This window comes from Trachurus trachurus (assembly GCF_905171665.1).
Source record: "Trachurus trachurus genome assembly, chromosome: 10".
In the NCBI taxonomy this organism is placed as follows: domain Eukaryota; kingdom Metazoa; phylum Chordata; class Actinopteri; order Carangiformes; family Carangidae; genus Trachurus; species Trachurus trachurus.
Genome location: NC_139894.1, coordinates 18,895,794 through 18,920,009, shown reverse-complemented (window position 1 = coordinate 18,920,009; position 24,216 = coordinate 18,895,794). Strand labels below are relative to the sequence as shown.

The window sequence follows — 24,216 nt, the reverse complement described above, 5'->3', positions numbered from 1 at the left end:
AAGCTGCAGTTAACATGATGTCTGTCAATATTCATATGTAGGTAGTGCAAAAGTAGTGCTAGTTGTCAAACATAAACACTGAGGTGGGTTTATAATCATTCATGCATCAGTGTGAGTATGTGAATGGTTTATACCTTAAGGGCAATGTTGGGCTTGTTCATGCCAGAAAGGAGGGGCTGGAATCGCTCAATTTCCCGTCTCTCAGCCTCCTCTGTGATGGCCTCCAAGACACGTTCATGGCTGTAAAAAAAAAAAAAAAATTTAAATCATTGTGTATGATAAATTGTTACTGCATGTAGCTAAATTTAAGTTAAACATCTGCCAGTAAAAATATACATAAAGTTCATGTGCATTATGTTGCTTTATTTGATTGCTAGTCATTATAGCACTTTCAGACTACAACTTAGTGTAACAAAGCACTCTCCAATTTAATTGTGGGGAAGAGCTGACCATAATCTCTGTGTGTTCATCTTTATATGCAATTATGTCAACACCTCACTAATACTTACAGGTTATCGGAATGTTGTAAAATGCAGATGGCCGAGACAAGCTTGACAGCATCCACCATCATATGAGGCACTGCAGGGTTGATGGCTCTGACCAGCAGAGGAATTCCCTCATCTGACTCCAGCATGGATTTTAGACCATACTAGAGGGGAGAGAGAGAGGAAGGGGTGAAGTCTGTTAGTGTTTTGGTCCTGCAGGCAGGAGAAAGGCAGAGCTTTCATGGTTCAAGTTCCAGTGTTTACATCAGAAGAAGGAGTCTCCTGGTTGACAAAACTTACTATGACTATAATTTTTAACATGACTTGCATTTTTATGTTATTATGTATTTATTTATTTATCCTTGATGTAACAATCTGACAAGAGCTCACGCAAAACGGATGGCACCGATTACCATCTATAGTAAGCATGACCGGTATAAGTTGGGATAAACAACACATCAACTAAGGCTATGACTAATCTTCATTAATAAAAGTATGACTGCCTTTTTATTCTCCAAATTTGATTTAAAAAATAAATAAATAAACTATTTTTAACCCATGTTTGTGTTTTTAGATGTTCTGACCCTGATATTAGTTTATCAGACTTGTGTTACTGTAAGATATAAAAACATAGGCATGGCTCTCTTAGGGATTAAGTGAGTGATATGTACTGATATATAATCATTAAATATGATAGATTCTGAAGTGATTCATAATGATTACCTGGAGTTTGCCAAGCTCAGGGCATTGTCAAATATTGGTAGTGTCTGCATCCACAGTAATGTGCAGACAAGTTATGCCCTCTAGTGGAAGATTTGCTATACTACAACTATACTACTCCAAGGACATAGAATTATGTTCCTATTACACATTTGAACAAATAAAATGTCTTACCTTGTTGTTCATAAAGGCTTTTAGACACCGAATTATCTCATGTTGGCATTTCACTCCATCTGATGTGTGTCTCTCTTCCTGAAATCTCCTAAGAAGATTTAGCAGCAAGGCCAGGCCCTCAGGTCCAAAGTTCTGCACCCAACTGGAAGTGATAAGACCACATTAAATACACATTTTTATTCATTCATTTAATTTAATTTCAATTTCCTCACATACCTTTTTTTCCCTTGGCATTTCCCTTTACCATAGGATATATTTTGTTCTAAATTTAATTTGGCTATGTCTGTTTTAAATGTATGTCCTCTAGATGCCTAAAAGTTTAGAGGGTGGTGGTGAATCTTTCTCCTTCCCTAAGCCCAAGACCTGAAGATTTGTGCCATTAGACGTTCCTTAATGCAGCGACCAAGCCGCACCAATCCCTCCTTCGCTGGCGCTAGCTGATTGCTTTAACAACGTCTCCTGGTTGTTGTAGGGCCATAGATACTGTATATGGTTGTAGGGCTATAATCAGACTCTGCTATAATACATCCATGGACTTAGGTGGTGTGGCGGCTTATTTCTATTTTTTATTTATTGTCCAAAAGCAGAACGCAGGTCATAGAAGCCAACTAACTGACTAACTAACCAGTTAACAGTGAGTCATTACGTTTGCTTTGAGGTAATTGACTCATGCCGAGAGAACGTTGTCGAAGGTTGTTGTTGTGGCAGAGATGTTGCTTGGATGATACCAGCAGAGTTACTTTTTCATATTGCCCATTCATTGGACTTGGCCAGGTGTTATAATAAAGAGGGAAAGACCTGCCTTCACCTCCCAAATGACAGCTGTACTGTTAAAGCTTTTATCTTGGCTTTTAGGGCGAGGGATCCTCCAGGCAATGGCTGAAATACAGTGGCGGACAAAAATTAGAAACAGCAGGGAGAGTGTATACAGATCACTATCGCCCAAATTTGCAGTTTGCCAATGTATCTTATGTCATGATCATTGGGATGACCTTAGTATTTGTGGGTTGATAGATGGGGGAAATCAACAGTCCTGTTGTTGCTGCTCTGTACAGAGTCTGGGTTTGGTCGTGTCCTTGAACAGATGTTTTGTCCTCCAGGCCTCTGCGGGGGTCGCCTAACTGAAAACTATTAATTTAAGACCTTTCTGACTGCTTCTCTCTGATACCTCCAGACTTTTTTTTGCTGATTTTTCCATTGGAACTGATGCTAGTATTGCTGAAAACGCACTATTTCTCATGCTACACAGCAGAGCCAGGAGTGTAAGACAGACATAGCAACAAGGGGGGCGGGGCTTAGCTAAGGGTTTATTGGATTTTATCAGGTTTTACTTATTTCTGGACTAACTCTCAAAACTTCTTGGACTAATAGGCATATGTTTTAAATTACAAAAGTTGAATTAGACCTATAAAGGTCAAAAGCAAATCAAATGTTCAAAGTGGACTCATTTAGGGCTGACCCCAAAAAAATCGAAGCTTCAAAGCTTCGTTCATTGCCATGGTAATCGATCTTTAAGTCCGTGATCGATTGTTTTTTTTTTCTTCCTTTTTGACACCGGTTCTCATCAGCAATTGTTACATTAAAATTAGTAGGCGACTTGGCATCCTGGAAACCTGCCTGATTTTGGAGATATGCAGTGTTTGTTTGCCATTACTTTCATTATTTCCGCTACGATCGCGCCGCCCCCACCCCCGGTCAGATGTTACGGTGGCCGCCACCGCACCCCCCCCCCTCACCGTATTTGCCCCATTCGTTAAAGTAGTTACTAATAGTTTCTTTACAAGCGACTAAAGCTTAAAGCAGAAGTGAGTGATATATTTGTGTTAATATAAGTCTTAAATAGTTATATCTTCCGACAGCAATCACTTACATAGAGTGTTTGGACTGAAACACGGGTCTCTCAGTCCCTCTGCTCTGCTCTGAGCCGAAGAGAAAACATTTATCGTATCCTACAGTTTTTATCCAATGAGGAGAGAGAACGGCATGCAGGGCTGTGTGTGCAGCCAAGGAACGCCGTGAATGTGGTGACGTAGCGACGAGGACTGTTATGGTGCGTTCAAGGAAACTCGTATTTTTCCGACCGTGAAGTGGTACCAGTTCGATCTGGTACGAGTTCACCGGTCGGAAGTTACGAGTGGCCGTTATAGTGACTTTCACCGGTAAAACAGGTCGGAAAAACACGAGTGGGTTGCCTGGAACGCTACAAAGTCGTAAGTTGTGACTTGAAGCTGTAATTTACGATTTCAAAATCCTGCCTGGAACGCAGCATTAGCGAAAACGACCGGATCACTCACTTCTGCTTTAAGTGAATGCATCTGTATGAACTTTGAGTGTCTAGACACTGCAATTTTAATGATTTTTATTTGCCAAAAGGCTCAAGGTCAGTAAAGTTATACATTGATCATGAAAGATGAGCAATGTCTTGCTCCGTGTCTCAACTGAATTGTGGTCTGAACTCCGACTTGGCAGAACCAGGAGATTGGCAGTTGTTCTAAAGCGATTTCTGCATTTATATGCGTTAGTGTTTTTAAGTACCGGTATATGTGTAGTACCTGACAGGGTTGTTATTGAGTGAGACTCTTAGAGACTCCAGACAGCTCAGCAGCGGGTAGTCTCGGCTGTCCGCCTTCAACTCCTGGATGTATGCCAAGGCTGATTTGGAGCTCTCCTTCTGGTTTTGGCCCTAATGAAGAAAATCAAACACACAGCAGGTAAACAATCACAAAAATCACTTTGTTTTCCGCATTTGTTGTTCTCTAGGTTTTTATTGATTTTATTTCCACAAGAAAGCACAATGGGATGGCAGAGAGGGCAACAGTTAAGCTTAATTTGAAATGTTGATTGGCAGAATTAAAGGGTACTGTGTGTAGGAATTTTCTCTTAATAGGTTTATTTCACAGTTAAGCGAACAGTAGTAGCAGCCATCAGTGCTTGGTTGTGTACTGTAGGTCCCTTGAGCTAGTTTCTATCAGCATATTTAATCATTTCACCTGCTGTTTCTGAAAGAATATTTAGCCAGCTACAGCACAAGAGGGGAAGCTGCTCCTGCCAATGATGTGCTGTTTAATTGATTGTACATTTCACCAGTGAATACTTTTTTTTTAATTTCCAAAAATTTGTAATACAATATATTCAGTAAAAATAAAGCAATACTCCAGTCCTTGAATGTAAACAGCCAAGGGATGGCCTTTGTCTGCACATTACACATGATCTAAAAACACTTTTGTCTCGCTTCATTGTAATATTTTTTTCAGTGAGCATGACAACACAGGCCCTTATGTAGCACCGTGTATTAGCTTAGGCCTGTCTGGCATGTAAAAGTCATGATGTGATGCAACTTATTTTGATACTCACAGCTTTAGATGTGTGGAGGTACTGAGAGACCATCTCTCGCTTGATCATGATGTCCTTCTCTCTTAGAGGTTGCTGCTTCTCCCCGTTCAGGTTCATGTCCACCTGGAGGGAGACAAAAAAAAAGGAAGAGAAGAAGAAAGAGAAAACAGTAGGATGGAGGGATAAATAAAGCATAGTAAGACAATGATACATAACGTGATAAAAAATATATAGACTTATTCAGGAAATGGAAAATATACCCAATAATTTGGCCCAGGACACATTTGAAGAATTAGTGTTTGGTTTCCTAAATTAGATAAAGGCTGGTAGTGGTACTAACGATGCTCAATTGAAATTCTTTGAACAGAGGTGATTTAACTGTGCTTAGATCTTGAGAAGAATCATTAAATAATACTAAATGACTTTCCATGGCTGAAGAGATTTATCTTTTGTGCTGTAAGGTAGTAATTCACATTTTCATGAAAGTCTACCTATTTGGAACAATCACACAAAAAGAACTAACTCTCTCACAGAGTTTCTACACACATTGTATCAGGGGGTAATTCAGCATGAAGGGTCATTACTCAGTGAGTGATTAAGTATTTGCACGTGTAATGTACCAAGCATAAGTTTCCATGGCTGTCCAGATGATAAAGAATAGGTGGCCCCCTAAAAACTGAATCTTGCACAAACGCACGCACACACACAGAATAACTAATCTCTTTAACTGCTCCTGGTAACACATTCAAATATTCACAAAACTGCTGGTGATAGAACATTGTTTTGCAATAAGGGCCATGAATGTATCATTTGGGATTTACTTGTCACTGTTGTCCTATTACTGTGACGCGTAGAAACACACACACATGCACAAACGCAAACACATACACTCTTGTGGCCTCTCTCACCAGCATCTGTTCGAAGAGCTCCAGGATGTATTCATCCGAATGATCATGCAGCATGGGGCTCTGAGGGTTGGCCTCATAGATGGCAGCTGTAGAGTGACGCTGGCCTGGCATGTGGCCGGGCTTCTCCTTGTCCTTTTTCATCCTCATGCTGGTGAAACGCTCCAACTGGATTAGCAAACAACATGACACAGGTTAGAGGACAGGGGTGAGAGGAAAAACTGCAAAGTGCAATCCATCACTGCAGGGCCAGAAAAATGAGACAGCAATTCCTCATTACCTCACATTTTGAAATGAGTCCTGCTGTCTTATTACTACTGTAATAGTTGCATTTTTTGCAACAGTAGAAACATTTCAACAATGTGAGATAATGATTAGCAACAACAAAGGTTTTTGCCGACAAATGTTACCACACAACGTCATCATGCAGTTGACAGTAATGGGGAATTTCCTCCACTCTGGTTATAATGACTTTCTGTGGTACTCTTCCAATACATGGTCTGATGATCTGGGCATCATCCATTGCAAAATGAAAAACAAAAACATTGAGGTGCATGTGACATTGACAAAATGACCATCCATAGAAAGTCATCTTTCAATTCGAATAATTGTTCTATGGGCCAAGTATTTCATGCGGTCATTGTGCATCTCAAAAGCATGCACATTCAGTGTGAGTACAGCACACAACAAAACACAGATACTTAATAACACATCACATGTTATGGTGGATTAGGTTTGAGACAGACGGTGACAGGGCATTAAATGGATAATGGTGAGTGTGTTTATCGAAGAGCACAGTGACAGATGGACGAATCAAGCACACAGGTGATGGTGGTAAGCCGTAATAAACCTACCTCATCCGGAATCAGCCGTTTGAGTTTCTGCAGAGGATGAACAAGTGAAAGGGAGATGCCACGGAAGGGTAGGAAATATTAAATGGATAGAAAAGTAGTGACAAGAAAGGCCAGATGGAGAGAGAGAAAAAAAAAGAAAGAATCAATTAGATAGAAGTCAATTATGACAAGAGGCAGATCCAGGAAACTGTCAGTTCCATGACATGTTTCATGAGTGATCCACAGCACAGAGGGAAGCCCTGCAACTAGAACACAGTGGGAACTATCCAGTTATTCACACACATTTCTACAGGACAATTAAATCTAACAGAGTGAAGAAGACGCCCTAGGTTGAATTAATTAGACAAGGGAGTAATTAAAGGTGATTGGCAGTGAACAGTCATCAAGGGTTAAAGGTGGGTCAGACGAGTGTCAACAAAAATCTTACAGAGTAGAGAAATTGCCATCACTGTGTGTTCAATAATAAAAAATAAATAAATAAATAACACACTAGCATGTCTTAGCCACTAGATGTCAGGCTACACCCAATAATAATCCCAGGAAGCCCAGTCCAAACAGCACCATCAATTTCAGACCAGGTAAACATGCCTTGAGAAGGTCTGTTTAGAGGGCACAGCACAAAAATATCTCCTTGAATAAGCAGAACTAACATTAGCACCCCAAGAGGCAAACAAAGCATTAATAACAAAACAAAAAAAGAACTGTTTTAGGTGGACATATAAATGTAGCTCTTGATAACAAATTTGCCTAATATTCAAATCTAAAGAAAAGCCATTTTCTATGTATTTTGACTCCAAAAGACACAATGATCTTACAAGTGCTACACTGTGACAACAGCCTCCAAAGAGAGTGGTCTGGACAAAACACTGCTTGATCTTTCAACAAACTAGTGTGTAACCCCTGGGGGGCAATTTGAGCTGCAAAGGTCTGACAATGAAGTGGCCACAAGTTCAAACAAAGAGCATGGTCATCTGTAAGTCCTGTAATGATACACACACAGAGAGAGTACACAGGGCTATATATAGATGTTTTCCTTTCACCTGTTGTTAGCTGAAGCCTAAAATACACAGACCTCTTTTTGGTTCAGTGTGTAAACAAAAAATACATGCCTTCAATATTTTCCACGTCTCTACTTCAAAATATTGGTTAATACCAGAGCTTTAGAAATTGCAGTACAGGGTGAAAGAAGGGATAGCATGCGCATAAATCAGCTGTTGCTCAAAACAACACCTAGAGCAAATGGACTCCATTAGGCTACCTTTAAATTTTTTGTAAGTACAAAAAAAGAACACGTGCAAAGGTCATAACAGGTTTTTCCAGCCGTGCTGCTTCTCCATATCTATCGGCTATGCACAGCTGCAAAGATAAACTGGCAGACTACAGTACAGTGCCATTTGATTTTAATTTCCGAATATAATGTGAAGACAAAGAAATGGTCATGTCTGGCTAGAGAAAGAATCAGATGGAAATTGTAAACAGTGCTAATTTAATAAGTAAAGACATTTAACTCTAATGAGACCCCATCAAGAAAATTCCACCAAATTCATCCTCATAAAAAAGCCTTAATTTGTTTATTTTAATTGGATCCCCATTAGCGGCTGCACAGCAGCCACTAATCTTCCTGGGGTCCACAATGATGTAGGTGTGAAAGCAGGGTTGTCAAGGTGCTTCTACAATTCTCTGGAGGCACCACGTAGAAGCCGTCAGTGTTATCTTCTAGATGTGCAATTCGACTCACAGCACAGACTTGTCAAAGAAAAGTGGTTGCTCACTTTTTAGACATAAGGCCTTTTGCTGAGAATAGTCTCCCTTCAGGCTCGTATTGCTCATATTACTCATATTACTGCTCTGTTATTTCTGGCTTAATTTCTCTTTAACCTCCAGATGTCTCTCAGCTATTAATACGTCTGTTAGCTCTTGAAATTAGTCTTATGTGATTTAGCATCATGTTCCTTTGAATGCTGAAGAACAAAATAGCAGTGGGACAAACACAATGCATTGATTTATTTGTTTTGTCTCTTGTTGACTGTGTTGGTGTGAAATCACCTATCAGGCTACACCACCCAGTGACATACCCCTAGGAAATCTACCATCAGGAGAGATGCTTCAACAGTTAAAACATCCTCACACATACACCGAGGAGAGCACATACTGTAACATCTGAATGTTTGACTATATAATTATGACACATTTTGCTCAAATGTTCAATACAACTGATGCTCACACTTTTAATGCATATCTCATAAATACAGTATATGCTCGACTGACTTTAACTTTGAGTGTTGTATAAAGAGCAATAATTCAGGACCTGATACTCATTCCACAGTTTTGGAAAAGTAGCATGTGTGCACGTGTTAGCCCGCTGAACATCCCATCCAAATAAATAAAATGAACAAAGATAAAAGATTTAATTAATAGAGGTTGCACCAAGATCCACATTTGCAGACTTTTGTTCCATTTACTTTCTTTTCTCTTTCTGTTTTTATATTATAAGCAGGTCCGTCAGGGGTAAATGATAGCAAATCTGATGTTATTTTATTACACTGAGGGTGTCTCCAGGTGTACAATTTAAACAGATGACCCTACAAAACTCTAGCTACATAGATTAAAATTGCTGGCAAAGAAAATATGAGAAAAAAATAAAAGATATTACAACAACCTTTGTGTAGTTATTACGACTTTCTGTGCCCTTGTCAGCAGATGTCTGTACACCTACAATAAGGTGGGCTGTCCCTCTACTGCACCTGCCACGGCTGGACAAGTTAATTGAATATTCTTCTGTAGCAGGAGGGCGAGAGGTAAAGAGGAGAGACAAAGAAAGAGGGAGACAGAAAGAAGGTGCACTGATTATGGGGGGACAGCAGTCAACAGAAGGATGTTTGGGCTTAAACAGCTGCCATTAAATAACAGACCAATCAGACCAAACCAACCAGCAATCTGTGCACGAGCACGCACATGTGTGTACACACACAGGTAGCAGACACACACAAGCAAATGCTGTGGTGCTGTGGTGCTATTCAGCCCACAGAGCGGAAACTTCAGCTGACAGTAGGTAGAGTGGATTCTGGGTAATGACACGGGAAACTGAATGCAAGTGTGTCAGGAAGAAAGCTAAAGAGATACAAGGGGGAGGAAGAGACAAAAACTTTCTTGAACTTAACAAACTGTAAATTTCCGCTTTTCTAACCACAAGTACAGTTAAGAATATAAGACACACTGACTGTCACTGAGACAAAGTACTGCCTCTATGAGGGGAACCATGAAGGCAACAATTAACCACTTCAGAACTGTTCTGAGTACCTCGGCCTCCATTTAATAGACGAGCCAATTCCAGCTATGATGAAGGTACTAATTAATTATTCATACAGCTGGGTGATACAGCTTAATTTAATACCACAATATTAATAATAATTTTTTTCTGATAGACAGTATACCACAATATTGCAATGGATACAATTTACCAAATAACTGTCTTCAACCATTCACATCAAATAAAACCAAAGCCTCACAACCTTAATATTGGTTTTTAATTACACTCCTGAGAGTGATTACAATAAAAGTTTTGAAAAATGATTAGGCTACATGATCATATAATAATCCATCCATACAGCAATACTGAGTGACTCCCTGAACCTTGATATTCATGCCACTAAAAATACTGAATGGATGTGTGTCATAACACTAAAATGATCCACACAACAACCTGTGATGCAAAAGGCTCGACCTCCACAAAGTAAACAAAAGAGCATATTCCTGCGAGGATGTTAGAATGTTTTGAAACGGAAGCGACACGACATCGTAAAGTACCAAATCACACAGTGGTAAAATCATATGTCAATTGATGAAACAGTAAATCAAAAAAAAAATCATTAACAACAAAAGTCACGGTTCGGTACGTACCTCGGTTCAGGGGTCACGGTTCGGTACGGTTTCGGTACAACAGACACTAATTGAATGTAAAACTAAAATCTGTCTTGTGTTATAAAATTTTAAAAAAAGAAGAAAAAAAAAGAATATAAAATAAAACAAGTGCATTAGGAGTGTTATAATGCCATTCATTCATTCTAGAGGAAAAAAACTTGCACTTGACAACTGGCAACTATTATTAAAAAAAAAAAAAAAAATTAGAAACTAACATCAATGTTGGTTTACAGTTAATATAGACTAGATGCCAGTTGCTTTGTTGATATTTCTGGTCCTATCTGTGTTCATAAAACAGAGGCAGCTACACGCATATCCCAAAAAAACTTAAGACTAGGTGCTGGACCACCAAGAAAGACACAGGTAAGGAAAAAAGACCACACACACTAGTTAAAAGCTCCCGTGACAGTTTAATGTCACTCACACATGTGACGTTTGGGGCGTCAGCCCTTCATCAGACAACAGTGTGCGGTCTCCTTTTTTCCTCACCTGTCTGTGTTCATGTCAAGAGAATTAAATGCAGCGGGCTAAGTTGTTACACACAACTGGTATTTTCCTTGCACCATGATTGACATATTGGGTTGAACATGCGCTACGTGTTTGATGCGTTTCTAGCGACGCAGCGCGCATCCGTGATAGCGCCGACGGACTTTGTCCGGTGGACCAGTCGCGAGCTGCTTTACACAGTCTATAATGGTCGCGAGCCGCCGCCGCCGCCGCCGCCGCCGTTGTGTTTCAGAGAAGCCACGGTGACAAATGAAGCAGCAGCTCCCCTAACTTCACACTCTCATCACTTCTCTTCTTCGTCTGTTATGACGGTTGCTGGCAGCTTTGGGGCTCATTACCGCCACCTGGATTGGAGTGAGGACTGCACGGGACGAATACATACACCGTTACACCCCTATTAACAACTATTTTGATGATGAACTACACAACAGTTCCAGGCTCTCAAATCTGTCGAATGGCTTCTATTGGTTATTGTCCATCAAGTAGAATATCTATCTGGACAATGCTGGACAAGGCTGGGCTGTTTGTTGGAGACAACAAACAGCCAGACATAGTTGGGATCTGGGAAAAATGTGATGAGCCTTGTTTCACTGTTTTGCAACATTTTGTAGTTCATATGATCCAATTAGATTCACTTGAAAAGTGAGCTTCCTTTACAAAGGATGTGAAGGTTTTCTTCGGTTCTTCTGGCCAAACACCAAAGCCACAAAAATCCTTGATTATAATACAGAGAGCTTCGTAAGGCCACCAGCAAAATCAGTTGATTCATCTAATCAGCTACAATGGGCTGATTAGACGAAGTGGTGCATGTGACAGGCTACAGAGTTGCAAAGCCCTTTTCAAAAACATCTACACGCTCCCTCCCACACACAAATCCAGTACATACACAGTAATGTGCTCCAAAGTGAACATAATTACACTGCCATAAAAGCAGCAGTACAAATAAGGAGGCTGGGTCTGTCTGTCTGTCTGTCTGTACCAGCAGCCAGCTCAAGAGAGCACAAGTCAGCAGAAACACTGTGCTAACGATATAATGAGCCAGTCACACACCTACTGGCTGATATTTCTGTGTGTGTTCCAAACCTACGCCTATCTCTGCATACATATTTAACTAGCAGGGTTTGACAGTAGCACAAGAGAGATATTATGTAAATCAGAGCAAGATTATAAACTGGGTGAATGCAGACTGGCAGAAAGCAGTCGAATGTGTGAAGCAGCCACAGGTGTCAGGTGATCTTTCCAAGTTGAGGCTTACTGGGTTAATAGTTGGGCAGTTAAATATGTAAGAAGTACAATTTGTCAGGCAGATATTGATGTGATAGGAACGTGACATAACTTGTACACGCCTTTAGTTGCAAACTAGAAGGGCACTGGGAGAGCACAGAACTACGCCTATGCCATTGGCAAACAACACAACAGACTTCTGAGAAGAAACCAAATCAAATTCATAGTAGTGATGTGTCGGTCGCGAACGATCCGGCTCTAAGAGCCGGCTCTTTGAAGTGAACGACGGGAGCCGGCTCCTCATTGGGAGCCGTTTTAGTTTTTTTTCTCCTCTGCTTGTTGTAGTGAAAGCCACAGATCGACGGGGGAAGGGGGTAAAAACGAAACTAATCAACCAGCGCATCCAGCACGAGCCTGTGGCAGCACCTCTCTCTCTCTCTCTCTCTCTCTCTCTCCCCCCCTCTCTCTCTCTCTAGCTGGTGCGGGCACTCACGCAGGCACATGGACAGGTAGGGTAGTGACAGTAATAAACAAATGCGCTAAATCGCGCTAATGCATTCAAATTGCTATCCTCCCCCCATCTGACAGTCTGACCGTCCGACGGAGGAGGGGGGGCATTTGGGCATTTAAATAAGCAGTAAGCAGTTCAAAGGCAGAGTGTAGATTGTGCAAGGTGAAAATCTCATATGGAGCAGGCTCCACAAACACATGCACAGGCACATACATGCAGGATGTACAGCATTGACAATTTTGATTGATTATTTTGATTTTGATTTTCATCCATAAGTGCAAAAGAAAAGTTAGTCTGGAGCCCTGGACTTTGTTTTTTATAGGCCTACTTTATCATTTATTTTTGTAACACTCTATTCAAGGTTGAGTGTGTTCAGTAAATAAAGGCATAAATGAAAATATTTGATATAATGTTTGTTTTTTTACACTAGTAATTAATTTTACACATAGTTTTGCATTATTTTGGTGATAAGCAACATAAAATCTGAAGAGCCACTTGGGAGCCGAAAGAGCCGGCTCTTTTTAGTGAGCCGAGCCGAAAGAACTGGCTCTCCAAAAAGAGCCGGAATTCCCATCACTAATTCATAGTAAATGATCTGTAACTGAGTTTAAGTTCTGTTTTATTCATCATTCCTGAGAACAAAATATTAATGTGTTTTTTTTCTTATAGATCAAATCTCCCGCTGTTTCCCCATGTATACTACAAATGGGGCCAATACCTATATTTATGCATTTATTATACATTTATTAAAATCAAACAGATCTGCTTAAAATCTGAGGTACAGCTGGGAGCATTCACATTTGCCTATGAAATCAGGCCTATAGCAGCTGGATTGTACAATAATGGAGGGGGCGGGGAGATGTGTGGAGAGGACATGGGAAGAAGCTGCATTGATGGAGAACAGCAGTAGAGAGGTGGAAACGGATGGTAACTGAGGTGTGGAGGAATGCACATGCTCCTACTAAACAAAGTGTGTGAATAATATCAGTAAATTCTGAAAACCTGTGACCACCAAACATTAAGCTGAAATGATTGTGGAGACAGTACAGTGTGTGTGCATGTATGTGTCATCTTGTTAACCTCTGAGCTAATGTTTTTTACAGGGTTGCTATGACTATATGCTATCGTACAAGGAGAAGTACTACTTAGGAGGCACGCCCAGTTACAGCTCAACACTTTCCTACACATACGGCTGAAACAGGAAATTGCAGACAACTGACACATTGCACACACACCAAGCTACTTGGTTAGCAATGATACATGTTTTATCATGAATATATATATATATATATATATATATATATATATATATATATATATATATATAGAGAGAGAGAGAGAGAGAGAGAGAGAGAGAGAGAGAGAGAGAGAGAGAGAGAGAGAGAGAGAGAGAATAGCAGATTCCTTAGCTATTTTTTAAAAGAAATTGAAAACCTATCTTTTTAATTTTTAAAGGTGTTGTACAGAAATGGCCGTTTGTCTGTTTGTCGCGCCGAGTTGTCACGAGCTGCAACACGAGTTTACCCGAGTGAGGAAAACTAATTTGATTGGTCGTTATCAAGCGGGCGGGATATTCAAAGCTTGGGGCGAGCCCGAGCTCCGTGTGTGTGTGCGTGTCTCAGACGTTTGAATGACAGATGACGGATCCAATATCAGTGGCTGGTGAATCGTGTACAGGCTGACGTATAATCCATGCGCCTGCATTATCCAATGCGAAAAAAAAAATACACACTTTCATCCTGGATTTACTCAAAAATAGAATTTTGCACAAAGTTTGGCCTACAACGTCTGAAAGATGAGTTATCACATTAATTTTATGACCCAAAGTGGGCTCAAATTCAATTTTCTTTTCTGTACACCTTTAATACATGTTGATTTTATTTTTTTAGATTTTATTTTTTTATCACTGTTATTGTTTTGTTTTGTTGATGCTGTTTAAATGTATGTGTTGTTTTTAACTGTTGTTGTTTTGTTTCTGATGTTGCTTTGTTCAAGCACTTTGGGCTGCATTTGTGAATGAAAAGGTGCTCTATAAATAAAGATTATTATTTTCATTATTAATATTATTATTATTTTAACCACTCCACACTGAAGACATATTTTCGTCAAGCCAGTGGGGACATTTGTTGAGCATATAACACTGGCTTGCTTATGTATGCCTTTTTTTTTACTGCTTACAGTTATGGTAAAATGTGGTTGAATAAAGAGTTCAATTTGTATTCAGTGTTTGTGTGTTCTTTATTAAAAGTAGGTCATAAGCAATAGCATAAAATGGCCGGGGCCGCACTTAAAATATTCTTTAAATTTTTTTGATAATTATCGGTATCGATCAATATGATTCTTTTTTTAATTGATAAGCTTTTTTTCTATATCGTCCAGGCCTAGACTGTACAACTAAAACCCATCCTTGATTACCAGTCCCTAGTTACAACTTCCAAGCAACATGCAACAGGAAAACACAAACAATGACAGAGAGCTAAATAAACAGCGAGGTATAATTAGGGGAGTCCCACAGCAACAAAGCCAATACTGCTGTAAGGTTCTGACCCCAAGAGGTCAGCGTCTCATTACACCACGCTGAACTGGACATCTTCCAATTCTTTCACATCCGATTTTCTCCAAGCTGCACTTTTTAATGCTCCTGCACGCCTCACTGACCTACTGACTACTTGAGTGCACGGACTGTCTGTGTGTGAGAGACATTATGATTGTATGTCACTCCAAGTGGGGCATGTTTGCTGCATGACTGCTCCTCGTCCTTAGTCTACTTTTGTTAATACAGACATAAAACCCAACCGCCCCCACCCACCTTCACTTAAAACAAGGGAGGCCACTGTTGCCATGTCCTTCTTTTTGCGACTCTTCATGTCTGTCTGTCTCCTCAAACCGACTAAAGTTTGTTAATGTTCAAATCATAAAATTAACAATATTCAGTTATTAATGATTAGACCTGTTTGATGATGTGATGCCACAAAGCAAATTGATGAAGACTATGGGATGTTAAGCTCCATACAAACACATTGTCAGCCTGCTCTGTCAATGGGAAGAGTAGGCTTACTTTCACACACCAACACACACCTGGGCATAAACACGCGCAAGCAATGATGACCTGCCTGGTAAGCACTCAATGTGAATTTATTTCTGGATATACAATCATATCATGCCTTCCTTAGCAGCCTGAACCTCCGTACCCCAACTGAAGAACAAAATGATTCATCAGATGCAGCCATCTCTGTGGAGGAGACTGTAGAGGTCTGATAAAGCCCTGGACAGCTTCACAGCACAGTTTTAAAAGTAGAGCTGGCTCTTGTACTTTTGGATAGGTACACAGGGACATGTGAAACTGGCTTCCTTCCCGCCTTCCTCCTTGATGGATGTAGTTGTCACTGTAATATTGAAAGGCAATAAAAACCCAACAGATTGTAAAAGCTACAGGCCCATGTCAATGCCTGATTATGATGAACAGGTGTTGTCAAAGCTTCTATCCAACAGGCTCAATAAAGTTATAACTACCCTAATCCACCTTGATCACAAACATATCTATACTAACAGTATCAAACGCCTAATTAATGTGTAACGATTAGGCTAATACCCACCGGCTGCTTTGCTTTCTTTGAATGGAGATGCGTTCAACAGGGTTGTGTGTGGCTCTTTTCTGTTTCTCTGGAGTCATTTGGTTTTAGAGTTAATTCAACACCTGGATATAATTCCTGTGTACCTATCCTATAGCCATAGCGGTAACTACTAATCTGAATTCACCATGGTTTGAGCTAGATAAGGGGACCACCAGGCACAAGGATGAAATTTCCCCAGGTCTCTTCACTCTGAGCCTAAAACCTCTGGCTATGGACATTCAGTTGGAGCCAAGGATACAACCTAATCAATCTATCCACAAGCTCGTGCTACACCGTCCCTATTTCAGTTTGAGCACTTGCTGTATGTGCCATTTATTATCATATACACATTCTCTCACCTGTCAGGTAACAGGGCTAATTGGCCAGAATCAAAAGGCCTCTCTTTAACCTCACTGTCCACAGACCATGTTATGAAAGGGAAGCTTTTCCTGGCCTAGCAATGCTATCTGGGTTAGCAGATCTTGTAAAGGTCAACAGTGAACTCTGATGAATCAATCTGTGTCACTGAGGGGTAAAGCCATTGTTCTGAAAAACAATCCGAGGACAAAAGATCAATTTTATATTCCCCCACCCCGGCATCCTAATGAGAATTTCATGTAAATATTTCCAACAATTTGACTGCAGCATTGAAAAACCTAAAGAGAGACTGACAGAACATTTTTGATAACATTCCGCAGCAATAAAAAGTCCTATAAAACAGTATTGTAAAACTTGTGCAGTGATTAGGTATCTAATGACCGTTCACACTCCCCAGGGTTATAAAAAGTGTAATCTCTGGCTTTAACCTACTCATATTCATATTCATGGAAAATATTCTTTCTAAACTAGGCCTACTGGAGAGCTGGAGAGCTTATTGGTCAAGCCTGTTGACTAAATTTAGAATAGTGTTAGAAGCTTGAACAAAAAATCTTGTCTGTTATACTGACTTTTATTCCCATCTTTCTTCAAGTGAATTAGCCTGCACATAGTTATACTTTCACAGATACGGTTGTCTGTGCAGTGTGTTTAACACTTAACACTGTATCACTATTCACTGTATGTTTGACTGATGAGAAATATATTCACATTATATTGTCTATTTATGTCTAAAAAAACATAAATGAGTTACAGGTACTATCACTTGCCCTTGAAGTGTGTGCTTGTGGGAAAGCAAAACTAAGGAAACAGCCAACACACATGCATGAACAGACAACAACAACAAAGATCAAATGTCACACGCCAACAACCACAGAAAGCTGAGTATAGGAAACAATGGGGATTGGGGGGGGGGGGGGGGGTGGGGTTAAGCAGCACAAGGCTACAGCTAAACCACTAATTTGGAGATGAGCAGGATTTTACAATTGGGTTTCACAAATACTCCATAGAGATATTTAAAGGAGGTACATCAGACACTAATAGCATAGAATTCAATTACGCCCTCTGAAGTCATAAGGCAACGTCTATGTCTTTATATAAGCCAGGACAAAACCTGGGAACACCATCTACATCTCCCTACTACAATATCACAATGCAGTTCATTAATAAGAGTAGGGCTGCAACTAGGGCTGCGTGGTATACGCGGTTTATGCGGTAGACGGTAGAAAATTTGACCCACGGTAGAAATTTGCTTTTGAAATGCTGTTTCAACCAACCACAAAGAAAAATACTATTAAAATAGAGTTTGCACTAAAAACAACTGCATTGGTGTCTTGTGAAAGTTTAGCGTTACTTCTCAGAGATTTTTTTTAATCTGGAGTCAGGTAAACATGACCTATCACTCGTCTTTTTTTGGTCAGTCGTCATGGAAATGTGACACTCATCTACTGTTTGGACCAGAGTGAAAACACACTTGTGTGAACACGAACCATATGAGTTGAAAAATGAAACAATGGATCATTTTCACATCTGTTGCACACCGATGTGTGAAAGCACTAGGGGTGTCAACATCTAAACGTGTATACGTGTACATGGATAACAAATCATGACCATTTAGAAAAATCAATAATCGTTTACACGTCTTTTTTCCCCCTCCTCCTCGTTCATTTCTCACCAATATTATTTTCATGTCACCTTGCAGCCCGGAGATGAAATCAAACGCACCCCTTCTGCTTCTGCTGTAGCGCTGCTCCTCTGGATCAGTAACCGTAATCTATTACGTCGACTAATCATTGCAGCCCTAAATAAGAGACCTCCCATATCACCAAAACATAAAAGGTTGTTGTTTATCCCTATCATTCATTCCGGTAACAAAACAGCAGCACCAAGCCAGTGTAAATAATAACTTTATACAAGACCCCAGAGATGTGTCTACAGAATTCAAAATGATGAAACTATCATTCATTTCCACAATTCCTGTTTGAGCTGTAGTAAAGCTTTCCACGGGTTAACTCTACTCTACTGCTGTGACCTTGCCTGATGCCTCCAAACAAGCTTTAACATTGCAAACTGATTTTGTTTCTTGGCTGTGTGCTTCATGGACCTCCACTTACTTTACACTTCTAACACTCATTTCAATACAGAAACTCTGGCTGTGTTGTGGTGTTCAGAGTCATTTAAATAAACTGTTGTATCCTGAAGCACAGTTGTAAAAGTGATGAGACTACTGCACGGACTGCACATTTCAACTCTCCCACCTACACACATCAACTCCTCACAAGCAGTGGAGCATTTGTTAGCACAGTTTACATTAACATCTTACACACACACGAATATACAGTACTGTGAATAAATCTCCAACCTCATCCATACCTCCATCTTACAACAAGAACAACTGTAAAGTGTCACCCACAGACGACATTCTCTCTCCCTCCCTCGTAACCTCACACACTGTGGTCTACTGTACCACCAGCACACAGAGATGTGACTAATGTGCATCATCAACTGCAGCTTTGAATCATCAGAGACAGAGGCAGGATTTGTTCCTAGAGATCCGAGAACTACCTCATTACATACCTATGACCTAAGAGCGTAAGGTTTATATAGTAACTAAAGGGAACTGCCTAAAAAGAAAACTCTACTTGGGAGGAAGTGGAAGAAAAATTCTTCATGGACATAAGTATGCCCCTGTGTGTGCTGTTGTGTGTCATGTCAAAGTCACTCACAACAATGTCAACTGTCAGGCTTGAGGCACTGGATCAGTGTATATCAAACTGGATGAACACAAAGTGACACCCAAATTGCAATAAGTGTGAACCAAACAAATACAATCTGTGTTTTAAAAAATATAGCTAGGGGGTAATAACGAAATAATTAACTGTTAATAGTGCACTCGAAGTCGTAGTTTAATGAGCCAGGTCAATGAAAGAACACATACAGATTAGTTCTGTTAAAAAGTGAAACTGAAATGCTGCTGAACCTAAATTGGGGTTTATGTGTATTCAACATCAACAGATGCTATTGCCTGCTGTCTGACACACTTCCATTTACTCATTAGCTGACCATGAGTGCTAAAGCCCCCGCTGTTAGTCAGCTGCACACATGGTGATTACAAAGAGGAGTAATGACAGATTTTAAGTTCCACTTTGTTTTCTGTGCTCATCACAGACACTGCAGGGCGTCCAGCTGCTAAATTGCTTTCCAGAGCCTCGAATTTCCGTGTCATTCCCTGTAATAGGCATGAACTGTTTTCCTCCACATATTCCGTTGTGAGAGCGACATGTGGGCCCATGCTTTTCACAATCATTGTGTTGAGAGCAGTCTGAGATTAACTGTAATCTGTCAGGGGGAGACTAGGTAGAGTCAGAGAGTAGGACTGACTGTAATCCTACCAAAGACCCCCACACACACACACACAACACAGGTAAACACACTGCCAAGAGCATTCATATCTGTGAGGATCAGTCTACCCATCTGTTAGGGCTGCACCCAAATAGTCGACCAAGCATTAGGATCATAATTGTTGATTGTTGAATAACTGAATGTCGGCACTGATTGTGTTAATGTTTATTGTCTGTCTTGTTTCTATGTGTGGTTGCACTTTAAGGTTTAGCTTTTAATCTTGTTGTGCTGTTGTGCAATGACAAATAAATAAATTCTGAATTCTGATTCTGATTAGTCGACCAAGAAGTCATTAGTCGACTGGTCGCAGAAAAAAAACAAAAAACATTTGGAGCTGTGTCTTGTCAAAATTAAGTCAAAATCTATATGAATGAACTGTGCATGAAAGACTAGAGTGCTTTTAATTTGAAGGGCCAAATACAGATTCTTTTACATGGCAGGTCCCTGCGATATTGCACTTGTGAGACAGTTATTACTCAAGTTCATCAGCTGTGTGATGTGTGAGACTATGGCAGGATGGTGTCCAGCCGGACCATCCGCCCATGGATCAATTAGCGATTTTTTAGCCTCATTAATCAATGGTAAACACTGTCTCTGTGTCGATTAGTCGACTAATGACCCTTAATGTCGACTATAGAAAATCTTTGTTCCGGGGCAGCCCTACCGTCTTGTCAATCCAACTGCTGGTCCAACTGCTGGTTGCTAAAAAAGCAGAATAACTCTGTTAAAGGGAAACATGCCTCATGTCACTGCTTTCTTTTGCAGGCTGGTATTGAGAAGGAGAACAAGGCCACCGACCTCTATGAGGTAATCCATTTATGACGTAAAGGCCAAAATACACATGTGGTAATATGTTGTATGGAGAACTTAACATTTACTTCTGAAAAATAGGTGTCAGTTTGTTAAAACCAGTCACTGGAATAAGAAAAATACATCGTGACTAAACACTATTTAAGTAACTGAAATACTATTGGGCTGGTCTACTGTATGTCATACACAACCAAAGCATTTATTAAAAACAAAGTGTCCACTGAGGGTTTTTTTTTTTTTTTTTTAGGGACACATCTTTATAGATGTAGATCTGCAGTAAGATCAAACAAGGGTAACGCATCCCTTAATCAAACAAGGTGAACAGGAAGGTGAACAGGAAGGGGTTTTCACAGCCATCTGACCGAGCTACCTGACCACCCGACAAGCACTTCCGAAGAAGCATACTGACACCTTCAGAAGCAAAATATCTAGCCAGCTGAGTCAGTCTCATCCCACTGCATTAACACAAAATGCAGACACACACACGTACAAAAAAGGTAAATTGCTGACTGGTCTACTTATCATAAAAAGTTGAGCCAGAAATGCAAGAAGCTTATAAGCAGTGGACCATGTGAAAATATTAACAAGGTTTATAAAACCACAACATCAGCAAAAAGAAACTGACAAAACTTCGGAGGATATACCAATAAGGCAAAACATGTGGTTTAAAATACTACATTCTTCATTCTATAAACAGATAACATAATTCACAAAATGACAAGATGATGAGGTCACAGCAACTAAACAAATGCTCAGAAATCTCCACGGGTTGGCGTGCAAGTGGTCTGCGGATTGGTTGATGATGGTTGTGCATGCTGTGGGAACACTACAACTTCAGCACACTGTCTTAAGTGTTTCTACCCACCACCCTAGCCGAATAATCAGGTAATTAAAACTCAACTTGTATCTTTAAAGCGGAAGCTCTATGTCAAGACCAACTGATCGTAACTCATAGCTAATACAGTAGCATGTTAGCATAAGGAAAAATGGAAACATTATTAGTAAGGGAGAGCCGCTTCAATAGTAACGCGTCACGGTTGTAACGTTCACGTTTTCTCTTGATTGACGTCATTACGTAAGAATGTGACAAGGACCGTAATACACATGCCCGGGAAAGTGCAAGTGTTTTCCTCCATGCTGCGGTGAGATATCGTCGGGGAAGCTGGTTTTTCGCAAAGTAATAAAAATTCACTCCCACATTAGTTTTTGACTACAGATTTTTTCTTTAATGTTACAGAGCTAAAATCCGCTTGGGTGTCTTTATGTATATGTTAGTCAGTAGTTTGCATCGTTTTAACACATAATTATTGGTAGGTGTGTTCTGTAAACAACACCAAATGGACGGTGCTCCGAGTGGCGCATTAACGCATGTTACAATTATAACAACGGCAGACATTTGCAAACACAGCTCGAATAATTTTGCTCTTTGTTTGTTTTTTGCAACAGGGGTCAGTGCAGGTATAGGCTATGAATGGGACTCTTAATGCTGCGTTCGATTGCACTCGTTGGAAATGACGACTTCCGAGGTAAATGCGTTTCATTGCACAACCTCGGAAAACATGGCCGGCCACAGTGGTGATATTTGTTTGGATGTCTTTCGAACATCAAAAAGTACTGCTAGGGAAGGATATTAGCTATTTGAAGGAGAGGGAGAGAGCGAGGGAGAGAGAAAGAGCAACGCTGCTTCTGGAAAAAAAAAAAATTCAGAGTGCAATCGAACGCAGCATAAGTGTTCGCATGCATTCTCCTATCAAGGAATTCACACAAACGCTCCAACTGGTACTTTCAGTAAGTTTTAACAATATTTTTATTAGGGATGCACGATAGTTATCGGTCCGATAATTATCGGCCCGATATCAGGAAATTATGACGTCATTTCGATAAATCCGATATCATAACTTATCGGCCCGATAAGATTTATTATATATTTTTTGTCAGCACTGCTGTATGGGTCGTTTTTTTTTTTTTTTACCAAGCGCTCTCACTCAGAGCGCTCTGCTCTACTCCTACAGGAGACCTGCGGCCTGCAGTGAATGCTCAAGTGACCTCCCTATAATCCCAAAAACAACTTTCTGACTGAAATCAGAATAGTCCGTAATTTCGGAAAACAACTCGTCAACTCGGTCATAATTTTGGTAGTTGCTGACTTGTCTTGACTTATCCCAATTACCCTTATTACACATAAACCATAGAAATATGAACATAAAAAGGTCTGAAGAACGGCTTGCAAAACGGGAACAGGGAACTTCCGTCAACACGTGAACGCAGCACAACGTGAGTACTGGGTTTGTAAACACAGAACATGACGGCGCTAATGTGGGACGGTAATAAAGAAGACAGCTCGCTGGATATCTGTAATAAATGTTCCAAAGAAGCTCCATGAGGAGGGAAAATAGCGCGAGCAAACCTGGTCAGTCACCTGAAACATGAGCGTCGCTCCGACGGAGTTTTTAAAGCTACGAGGACGATGCTAACGACGCTAGCAACATAAAGCTAACTGTAAGAAGCCACCGGGACACAAACACACAGACACTCTCTCCCCCTCAACCACACACACACACCCCTGCACCCCCCCACCCCCTCTCACACAGACACCCTGTCTGTCTGTCTGTCTGTCTGTCTGTCTGTCTGCCTGTGTGTGTCTCTCTCTCTCTCTCTCTGAAAAGTTATTCATTTGTATGGAACCAGCCAAGCTTTTTTAACTTGTGGGATGCACTTTTCCCACTTTGTATTTATTTTTAAATGAGTAAAACAAATAAATAAAATAATGCAAAGTATTTGCATCAGTTCTAGAGTCTTTTATTTTTATATAAATAAGTAATGCAGCTTATTTAAATAGATGTTCATTTGAGATATCAAATAGTTTTGTCTGATATCTTTTAGCAAATGTTTGAAAGGCTTGTTAATAGAATATATTAATTTAAAGAGTCAAAACTGTTTTTGGTTTGTTTATAGTATTGATGTCATGATATATGTTAGGTCCTCACTAGTCTTTTTTTTAATCTCCAAGTATGTTATCGGTTATCGGTATCGGCCTTTGGAAGCAAAAAGTTATCGGTTATCGGTATCGGTTTCAAAAAAATGTTATCGTGCATCCCTAATTTTTATAGGACATTCTTAGTGTTAAAGAAACGTTAAGCAGTTCACTGAATGAAATATAATTGATTTGAACTGAAAACGATGAGTTTAATGCTACTTTTTAGCAGTGTTGCAATTATCAAACCCGCTGTTAAAATCAAGACGCACCAGCGCTTCAGTTGTAACATCGGACACAGTCCGCTTTCAGTTATATTACTCAAGACCTCTTTTATTAATTGAAAAACTTAAAGTCGTTTTTAAAAGCAGACATGTATTGGTACTTTGCCTGAAAATATGACATAC

The 24,216-nt window shown here is 40.1% G+C and overlaps 1 protein-coding gene across 1 annotated transcript in view; it reads right to left on the bottom strand.

The window, feature by feature from the left end:
• The window catches only part of diaph1 (diaphanous related formin 1), a 101,351-nt gene that overhangs the window by 68,145 nt on the left and 8,990 nt on the right, over nt 1-24,216 (bottom strand). The window contains exons 2-8 of the mRNA XM_083980237.1: nt 6,472-6,498; nt 5,621-5,785; nt 4,734-4,835; nt 3,932-4,062; nt 1,380-1,521; nt 510-649; nt 135-240 (exon numbers count right to left, since the gene is read on the bottom strand). Coding sequence (XP_083836363.1) covers nt 135-240; nt 510-649; nt 1,380-1,521; nt 3,932-4,062; nt 4,734-4,835; nt 5,621-5,785; nt 6,472-6,498 — 813 coding nt within the window. The remainder of the gene's footprint in view (nt 1-134; nt 241-509; nt 650-1,379; nt 1,522-3,931; nt 4,063-4,733; nt 4,836-5,620; nt 5,786-6,471; nt 6,499-24,216) is intronic.